Here is a 9985-nt window from a genome sequence, read left to right as displayed (position 1 = left end):
AAAAATTAAGTTGGTTAAATAAGCTGTTTCTGCTTTAACTTTTCTCCATTTTAGTATCCTCATGAAAACTTTACAATATTGTACCAAGTTTAATTTCCTGGTTTTGATAAATGTTCTAGAACTATGCAAGGTGTTATTATAAGGAGAAGCAGGATGAGGGTACACAGGAGGAACTCCATTTTCACAAGTTTCTTTAAGTTTAAAATTATGTAAAAAGAACTAGGAAAAGACAGCTGAATATCAGCAGTTTCCTATGGTTCATCTTGACATACAAGTCAGACTAGAAACAATCAAAATTGAAGTGCTAAATCTGCACTAAAATCCTATCAAAATATACTTGTCTTGGGGCAACTTTTTAATCAAGATCAGAGCCTGCGGCTGGGCACAGTGGCTCAAGCCTATAATTCCAGCACTTTGGGAGGCTGAGGTGGGCAGATCACCTGGGATCAGAAGTTCAAGACCAGCCTGGCCAATATGGTCAGTCTTTAACAAAAATACGAAAGAAATTAGCTGGGTGTGGTGGCGGTTGCCTGTAATCCCAGCTACTCGGGAAGGCTGAGGCAGGAGAATCACTCGAACCCAAGAAGCAGAGGTTGCAGTGAGCTGAGATTGCGCCGCTGCACTCCAGCCTGGGCAACAGAGTGAGACTCTGTCTCAAAAAAAAAAAAAAAAGAAAAAAATTAGATCCTGCTTCAACATTCATTAACAACTCTATTTGCAAGATTCCTAAGGAAAGATCTCAGATACCAACTAGGACTGTGAAGAACACAGCCAACAGGTGGCACAGTTTCACTGGCCACATCATTACAAGGAACTGGGCGTTTGGGTAGACAGAGAATATGTCAGCTATCTTCCTCCATTCCCACTTCTGGAGACCTGCCACCATGAAGAGCTCTAGGGGAAGAAGATGGTCCAGGTTCCCGACAACACAGCTACACCAGAGGCCAGCATGGCAAAGCCTCTCTCCAACAGCTGTGTCATACTTATGTGGTATTAATTTTCCAAGAAAAGTAGCAACAGGTGCACAGATGTCCCAAGACACTTGTCCTACAACTGGTGCCAAGTGAGTTCATGGCCCCTTACCATGGTGTTTGTTCAACAGTGAGGCAGATTCTAGGTCACTGGTTAAGTTGGGCATTGTGGAAGATGTTCTCCTGACCACGAGGGAATTTCAGTGCAAGCTAAAATAGTAATCTACAAAATTATACTCTAGAGTCCTATACACCAAGTAGCATTTACAGCTCTTAGTTCTTTCTACTGATAAGTAACTAAATAGTGCTTCTCTTCAGAGGTGGATTACTTTTCATGCAGCTTAAGTACCAACGTTTACTGCGTTTAAGGTTATCACTCAATTGAGTTAACTTCTAGAGGTGAGCAATTTACTATTTAATAAGTCAGCCTTCTTTTCATTTACCACAGCAGTTTCATTACCTGTAATTATTCACTGTGATGTTCCCTTTAACTTGAATACTACTTAACAAGATTTTGCTGCGAGCTGGGGCTATTTTTCAATCCCAAATCATCAAAATATTCAAGAATGTTTAAAAATTAGCACTTTAGGAGGCCAAGACGGGCAAATCACTTGAGGACAGGAGTTCGAGACCAGCCTGGCCAACATGGAGAAACCCCATCTCTGCTAATACAAAAATTAACTGGGCACGGTGGTGCACACCTGTAATCCCAGCTACTCTGGAGGCTGAGATAAGAGAATCGCTTGAACCTTGGCGGCAGAGGTTGCATTGAGCCGAGATCATGCCACTGTACTCCAGCCTGGGCGACAGAGTGAAACTATGTCTTGAAAAATAAGAATGTTTAAAAATTAAATATTGTTTCTTAGAACTGGCTGGTTCACATATGAACTCACCAAATAGGTATTTGGCTTCACATCATATGCTCTTTAAATTGATTTATGTTAAAGACATATTCCTGCTGTTCTAAATTCGAATGAGGCCCTTACAGAAATTCAGACACTAAGTCCTTGGATAATATAAGTGATCAATGTCAAGGTGAGAGAATGGTTTTTAAGAAATGCAATGACCAATTCTATATACCAAAGGAAATTCTTTATTGTAAACAAGATATAAAGTACAATAAAATAATGTGCAAATTGTAAGTCACAAGGATTTTTTTTTAATTAAAAGAAAACTTTTGTTTTCCAAGGGTCTGAGTTTTGATGTCAGAAATCTACACCCAATATACAAAAACAATGTTAAACAGGAAGATATAGTGACATTTTTCACTATATATTTTAAACAATTTACTTTTGTTTTGCCACTGTGTATATCATCCACTATATAACAGAATAAAAGAGAAATACTGTTAACAAAAGTGAATGTTGTAATAATTTTTCTACCCACCTACCTCCACATCCCCAAAAAACTCCTATAAATTAATAGGACAACATTTGTCCACCTGTGAATAATGGTCACTAGTTTTCTAATTCAATAAAGCACACATTATATCCTCATAAGGGTACTTTACTGATGACATAAGCCATCTTTTTCAGGAAGTTATCTAAAATTCTTGATATCCCTTCTTTATAATATATATTTTCATCCTCAGATTTTTTTCCTAAACAAAGTGCAGTGTATCTTAAGAGTCTATAGAAAACACATTGGTATACGATTTTCGAATCTACACAAGGAACTGCAGGCAACTGAAGTTCAAAGCATAATGAAATGCCTAGATACAGTCATTTGCTAAACTTTCAAAACAAAAATGCAAAAACAAATTGCAGCTATGCTTCAAAGCAATTAAATTAAGGAGGATTCCAATTCTTTGGGCCCTCTTAGCAATGTACAGCTGTTTAATTCCAAATATTCACAATAGTGTAAAAATGATAGTTCTAGATATATTTAATCACTACATCCACGATGTTGACTGGAAAGACTAGGAATAATAAAGAGGATAACTCTAGAAAAAGATGACAATATTTGTAATAATACAAACCGATTTTCCATCTCCATCTCTGTACCGTAATGTTTACTTCCAGCCTCCATATTCTTGAAACCAGTGCTTCAGAAGAATCACATTGAAAAGTTGGTCTCAAGTATAAACAGCAAAAGTAAAGTAACAAATGTGCACACAAATTCAAAATCTGTGCTACCTGTGTTGACCTCATCTGAAACCTTCAAAAAATATTCAAAGGAATAAAAGCTTTTTCATCTCTCTTATGTGATAAGAAATGAAACCTGCCATTCTGTGACTTGCCTGTGGCCAAAGCCCTTTTTGTCACCTAACCCAGGCTGGGCCTTCACGCCAGGCTGTGGGCTTCTGCTTTAAGCCCATGTTGAGGGGCCACAGACTTGCAGTGGAAGCATTTTTACATCACCACTGGCTCTGCTGAGACCAAAGTTAGTTCTGACTCTTCACTTTCTGGTGTGTCACTGTGTGGGAGCAGGGGCTGGAGGTAGAGCAATGTCGTTTAACTTGCTCACTTCCATCTGCCAGTTTGGTAGCTTCTTGGCTGATAGATGGCGCCGGGCGTGCTTGGTCAAATGGTCACTCCTCATGAACCGCCGGTCACACATGGGGCATGCAAATTTCTTCTCACCCGTGTGGGTTCGCCTGTGTCTGGACAGTTCATCAGAACGGGCAAACCTTCTCTCACAACCTTTCCAGCTACAGCTGAAAGGCTTTTCTCCTAAAACAAAGAAATACAAATCATTGTTATGCATAAGACTGCTGTAAATTATATGTTCACTTCTATCTAAAAGTATATGAGGAGATGCATTTTAAATAATAAAAGCTAATATAGGTCAATAAACTGTCAAATGAATATGAGATATTTATTGCTCCAATTTCAACTTGTCACTCGATCACATTTACAAAAATCTACCCCTCATGAAATAAGGCAGCTGGGTGGGGTGGTATGCACCTGTAGTCCCAGCTACTCAGAAGGCTGGGGCAGGAGGATGGCTTGAGCCCAGAAGTTTGTTGAGACCAGCCTGGGCAACCTCATCCCTTAAAAAAGCCAAACATGAAAAGACTTCCTGACTTCAACTACGATTCAAAGGCTTTAAAGATAACTAATTAATTACTCAGACATCTGCAGAATCATCATTTGAGAAACTGAAACATAAGCACCCTGATAAGGCTTTTGTTTACATACTTAGGTATTTTTAAATTATTTGTAGAGATCAGGTCTCACTATACTGCACAGGCTGGTCTTGAACTCCTGCACTCAAACAATCCTCCCACCTTGGTCTCCCAAAGTGCAGGGACTATGGCACTTGTGAGTGGCATCCAATAAGTAAAGCCTCTTGGAGGACCTTGCACTGATAAATACCATCTGCTAAACTTGCTAGGGCAAGTTCTTATCAGGCTGGGTTTGTATGTGTGATCACAGCCAAAACCTCATTTAAACATTAAAGACATAAATAAGAAGCGGCTGGTACCTGTGTGAGTTCTTGTGTGGGCCTTCAGATGGGAACTTTTAAAGTATGTTTTGCCACATCCTGGGTGGCTACAGATGTGACTTCTTATCCTTGATGAGTCAATCTGAGGAGTGACTTTTGCTGCTGAAGGCGAAAACCCAGGAGCAGGGGCAATAGGAGAGAGTCTGGTGCCATTTGGGCTTACCACTGCAGGCTTTGAGCTCTGCACAACGGGCTGGGGTACCACAAACATGACTGCGCCTTTGGGGACTTGTGTGCCCATGAACACAACAGGGGGGCAAACAGCTGGTGGCTGGCTGGGAGGAGTGCTGGGAACGACTGTTGTCACTACAGAGTTGTTGGCAGGAAGGGGAACCATCTGGCAGATGACCGGCATAGGTGGCACTCCCCCTGCAGATACTGCAGGTGGAGAGACCAACACTGACTTCTGCTGTGGGGACATGGGGGCTGACTGAGACCTGCAGATGACCGTCTCTGAGGAAGGCACGGAAAAGTCATAAAGTGCAGCACTTGCTTTCTCATCTCCATCTGCAACTGTGTTTTTCTCACACTTGGATCTGTTTGGTGACACAGCAGCACATGGTATGTTCTTTCTTGCAGCCTCAACATTCAGGTGGGTTCTTCTTCTAAAGGAATTGTCCTGATAGTTGAGGATGCTCGCTGCTTTCACTGGGCAGGACTGGTGGTTACATAGCTGGGCATCCGCTGTATGACGAATCACACTTGTTGCCTGAGCTTTGGGGAGTTTGGGGACAGATACTGGGCTCTTTTCTTCCTCTTTGAAAGGTGCAGCAATGTGAGAATTGGCAGTATCTGAGAGTGACTTGAAGTGTACAGTAGATGGCGCTGGTGCCATCAGATTTGACACTTGAGAGGGTTCAAAGTCAGAAGGACTGTAAGGTGGAGTCAAACACTAAAGAAAAGGGAAATATACAAGCATAAGAAATCTATGATCCATTATGTAAATTTTAAGAAATTCTATAATTTACATCTATCTTAAAAACAATAATACTTACAAATGCTGGGATTGTATGAAAATCAGGTGTTCCCGGAAGCAGATTCTCTTCCTCTGACAAATCAGATACTGGTGTAACAGGTCTGTTTTCCACGTATTTCTTAAAATCAGACTTCCAACTGCAGCTCATTGACATAAGTGCTTCTACAGCTTCAAAATCACTTTTCTCTGCAGTTTTGTTCCAGGGATACATACTCTCTTTTGACCTTTCAGAAATAATTTCCATTCTTTCCTCCTATGAAAACAAAAGAGGAAAGCTTATAAGCATATGTCATCCAAATGACACATAGAGAATCGAGCAAATATTCTTGTTTTTACAACTCACACAACTTTCCAAGTTAAAATCAGAAATAATTTTCTTCTCACCCCTACTCTGATACAAAGTTCAGCTACACTTGTGAGATAGGTAACCCAAACCTCACAGTAGTGGCAATAAAGTCTTTCTCATTCTTTCTCCAACACTTAGGCTTTAACACTGATATCTGCTCATGGGAGAGAGACACACCTATTACCACTAAAGGGACTAAGATTATCAATGCATTTGTGATCCAAAAAGAGAAGTATTTGGCTATAAAGAAAAAAAAGTTTTATATAGACTTTCCAGAGTAGCTACCTGCAACTAGAGTCATACAAAATAACTAAGGGAGAGTGCTGCAAAAAAATTATCTTTTAAAATATGACAGGTATGGTATGAGGTCTTTTGAGGTAAAAATTCCTGATAGAAAAAAAGAAAGCCAAAATCTTCTAATAAAGACAAAACCTAGTAAAGCTCTGGCCTGTTGTTATGGATGTATTGTTGGGTCTCACCTTTGGAAAGTCACTTTGCACTTTGGGATAAAAATTTTTAAAAAGGGATTTTTAAGGCTATCTTTCAAGTTGAAATTGTATTAAGATCTAAAATTATTTGATAATTTGATTATGGTAAAGAATGACCAAATGAAATATGTAGAAAAAATTCTACTGCTTATTTTAATCAACTTTCAACTTCTTCATATTTGTGCTCCCCCTTTTACCGAACCTATTTGACACAACGGTTTGCCATGCTTACCTACAACTTAACTAATGCAATACTACTAAAAACTGGATAATCAAAAAAAATTAATATTCGACTTGGAATTTGCAAAAACCGACTTTAAAGATTCAGCATGATCAAAATAGAATCTCAATTATTGAAGGAATTAAAATGTGCTGCTTAATGACAAAGTAACAGCACATGCTTTGCACTTATTTGTAGAACTCCTACCTAATGTTTTAGTTCTTTTTACTACACTTAAAAAAAAAAAAGGTACTACCCACTATTTCTATTTTCCGTTTAAAAAAAAAAAAAAAAGACTGTCCCGACTCGTTTGGTCAAAGTAGAGATTGTGTAAAAATACCAAAAAACATTCTTTACACGTTGCAAGGTATTATTCTCAATACTAGTTTTTCAAAAATGCATGATGCCTCGGTGTTGAAATCATAAGAAAACGAGCCATTGCTCTTGAAATATCGCTAACAATGCAATTGCATAATCGCGCCCGCCTTTATGTAAGCTGCAATGGACAGCGCGCTTGTGACAGCCCCAAGACGCCAATGCAAAGAAAGGGAAAAAAAGCAGGCGGTAGAGAAGGAGAGCGTGAGCAGGGAAGGACAGGAAGGGAAACAGGGAGGGGAGGAAAGGGAGTGGGGCGCGAGGCAGGAAAGGGAAGCAAGGGCCAAGGCGCGGGCGGGGGAGGCAGACGAGGGGCGGGGGCGGACGGCGGGGGAGATCCTCGCTGGCGGGTACCGACGGATGGGGCCGCCCTAACCTCAATGAGGCTCGCGGGTGAGTCACTGGGAACATTCCTGGCCGCTCGCACGTCCCCGCGCCCCTGCCCCCGCCATTGGCCGACCGGCTCGGCGGCCCGGGCCCGGATTGGCTGTGCGGCCCGGAGAGGGGGCGTGGGGGAGGAGGGGGCGAGGCATGTGAACAAAGCGTGATCAGCGGCTGCTCCGGGCGGCGCAGGAAACGTGAACTGGGAATTGCCGCGCCGTCACCTTTCCCCTACTTCCTGAGCCCGCTGGCCCTCGTCCGCGCCCAGTCTGGGGGAGGGGCCGTGAGCGCCGCCGCCAACCGCCCGGCCGTGCGCGCCGGGTCCGCGGGGAGGGGCGGGGCCGCGGGCGCCAGGCTCCGGGAGGCGCCCGCCCCTTCCAGCTCCCCGCGAGCCGCCGTTCCCTTAGGAACCGACAGCGGGGCCGGGCCTCGCTCCCGCCCCTGGCGGAGGCCGAGGCTGGGTCACTCGGGGACGAGAAGCTCTCCGGGCGCACCCGCTCCCGGCCCACCCCCAGCCTCCGCCTCAGCTGCGGGAGGAGGAGCTGGGTCCCCGCGGAAAACCCGGCCGCCGCCCTCCTCCCGCCGGCAGCCCCCGGGGACCCGGCAGCGTCCTCGGCGCTTCCCGCCCACGCGGCCCACCGGTCCTCAGACCACCCCGTCTCTCCCTGCGAACGCGACGCCCCCTCCCCGTGACTTCCGGCAGCTCCGGCCCCCTCCCGCCGCGCGTCTCCGCGGGTTCCCAGACGTGCAGCCCCCACAGGCCCCGGCTCCAGACGCGCGGCCCCCGCGTCTCGCAGCCCAGCTCCCCCCGCCCACCTTCCCGCCCCAGCTGCTGGGTCCCGCTTCCCACCCTCCCGCCCCTTCCAAGGAGTTGTCAGAAGGCGGCCACCTGCCCCAGCGTTGAGTCCCCTCTCCAGACGTCTGCGGGAGCACCTCGTCCCCCAAGGCGGTCGGCTGGCCCTCGGGTCATCCCCCGCGCCGACGCCAGAAGTCCCTTCCCCCCGCCCCGAGCTATCTGCAGCAGCCCCCGTGTTCCAAGCCTGGGTTCAGACCCCCAGGATGGTAGCCCCCTCGCCCTCCGGTGGACACCCCGCCTCCCGAGCGCCTGCGAGCAGCCCCCTCCGGCCCTGGCTCGCCTTCCTCCTCCAGACCGGGCATCCCTCCCCGGCGCCAGGTGCAGGGTAGCCCCCTTGTACCTCCCACGACTCCCCTTCCGCGCCGCACCCCAACCTTGCTGCAGGGCGACAGCCCCCTCCGCACTCCTCCCCGCTCCAGTCACCCTCCTCCTCACCTGCCCTCTCGGGTCTCCCTGCGGAGTTGCCACTTCCCCTCCGTAGTACATCTAGAGCAAGACCCGGGTCTCCGTCTCCAGATCCCAGCTCCCCTCTTCGACCCCCTCGCCAACACACACGCCCTCCCTAATGCCCGTAGTCTGCAGGCAGGAAGCCCCTTCCTTCCCCAGCACTCCGCTGCAGCCCCAATTCTCAGGCGTGGCTGATGTCAGGGGCTCGTGGTTCGCGCCCCCTTTAGTCCCCCAGACACGACTAGGCGAGGAAGCACAGGGGCATCCCCAAATGACTTACCGCAGTCTGCTGGAGAGAGGCACCGAAGTTGAGCATGGTTGGCTGCTTGGCCGCCGCCGACGAGCTGACTGGCTGCCTGGCCACAGACGGGCGCCCGGAGACTCTCGACGCCACTCCCGCCGCCGCCGCGCTCCGCGCCGTCTGCCCCCTCCCCATTCAGGTAGCCTCTCAGCCTGCCCCGCGCCGCGGGCGGGGGCGGGGGCGGAGCCTGAGGCCGACCAATCAGCGGCAAAGGTGTGTGAGGCTCTGGCCAATGGGCTCGCGGGACCACGCGTGATCAGCGACTGCCCGGCAGCGTGAAGCTAGTGTCAGTGAAGCGTGTACACAATCCCCCGGCAGAGTGTTCCCTCGGCCCTGCCCGGGGGAACTCCAGTGGCCACCTGATTTAGTGACGCCCCCTGCCCCTCGCCCACTCCTCGCCCCTCGTCCCCCGCCCCTGTCTAGAGAGGCGGTGCCGCGGGCGGGGAGGCGCGGCAAAGGCAGCGCGCCCGGGCACTGCGGAGGGCCGGCCCCACGTGTGGGGTGGGGAGGGATGCCCGCTCCGCCCCGTCCCTCCGCGCCTGGCCTCTGCTCAGCCCGCCACGGAGTGGGCGGGACGCCGGGCAGGCGGGGGAGGTGGCGGCTGCCAGCCAAGGTGCGGGAGCCAAGAGATTTGCATTGGAAGCGCCATCCGCTTGCGCGTCTGACGAGGAAGCAGAACCCGGTGACTGAGCTGCATTTCTGAAGCATTTGCTAGGTTTTGCCTCGCTGAGCCTCGGGGAGCACCGGGGCGCGGGGCGGAGGACCCTGCCACAGAGCCGACACCTGCTTTCGCGCCCCTCCCCCGCCCACGCTGGGCCGCGGGCTTGCCCTCCCCATCTGCAGCGCCCACAGCGCCTGCCCGCCCCGCCTATCCTTCTTCCTGGGCAACCCAGAGGATGGCGTGAGGACTCCTGGCAGCCCCGAGGACGGGACCGAGGGCGTGGTGGGGAGCCGCAGACCCGAGTTTTTATCCCCCTTGGGCGCTGACATTCGGCTGCGGAATCGAGTTTGAGCTCGGTGTAGTTGAAGTTTAAATTGTAGCTGTTTCCAAGGTAGACCCCACCTCACCCCCACCCCTGGACCAAGACCTCTGGAAGCGTCCTGCCTGGAAGCCGCTTGCGGCGGGGGGTTTCCTGGGGTCTCTAGGCTCCCACTGGAGCACGCCTGGAGTTGGATT

The 9985-nt window shown here is 48.9% G+C and overlaps 1 protein-coding gene across 3 annotated transcripts; it reads right to left on the bottom strand.

The window, feature by feature from the left end:
• Nucleotides 1-2046: 2046 nt before the first annotated feature.
• KLF10 (KLF transcription factor 10) lies at nt 2047-8930 on the bottom strand. 3 transcript variants are annotated; one of them, XM_002807648.8, is made up of 4 exons: nt 8788-8930; nt 5414-5647; nt 4398-5310; nt 2047-3643 (listed from the first exon to the last, which is right to left on the bottom strand). In XM_002807648.8, the coding sequence occupies exons 1-4, from the start codon at nt 8821-8823 to the stop codon at nt 3384-3386; spliced, it is 1443 nt and encodes a 480-aa protein (XP_002807694.3). In that variant the 5' UTR covers nt 8824-8930; the 3' UTR covers nt 2047-3383. The 3 variants fall into 3 exon arrangements, with proteins under 3 accessions (XP_002807694.3, XP_035132581.1, XP_035132582.1); XM_035276690.3 differs by having other exon boundaries at nt 8496-8798; XM_035276691.3 differs by lacking the exon at nt 8788-8930 and adding an exon at nt 7200-7475.
• Between the last annotated feature and the right edge of the window lie 1055 nt (nt 8931-9985).

Source organism: Callithrix jacchus, chromosome 16, assembly GCF_049354715.1.
Source record: "Callithrix jacchus isolate 240 chromosome 16, calJac240_pri, whole genome shotgun sequence".
Lineage (NCBI taxonomy): Eukaryota > Metazoa > Chordata > Mammalia > Primates > Cebidae > Callithrix > Callithrix jacchus.
The sequence above is the reverse complement of the archived record's forward strand: the minus strand, read 5'-3'. Positions and strand labels throughout refer to the sequence as shown.

What these genes read in the sequence shown, in the direction of transcription:
- KLF10 (XM_035276690.3), bottom strand. Translation starts at nt 8,546, where the DNA reads ATGTACTACGGAGGGGAAGTGGCAACTCCGCAGGGAGACCCGAGAGGG. An exon ending in TTCATACAATCCCAGCATTT is followed by an intron (nt 5,311 to 5,413) that starts GTAAGTATTATT and finishes CCTTTTCTTTAG; the next exon opens with TGTTTGACTCCACCTTACAG. An exon ending in CCACACAAGAACTCACACAG is followed by an intron (nt 3,644 to 4,397) that starts GTACCAGCCGCT and finishes TCTTTGTTTTAG; the next exon opens with GAGAAAAGCCTTTCAGCTGT.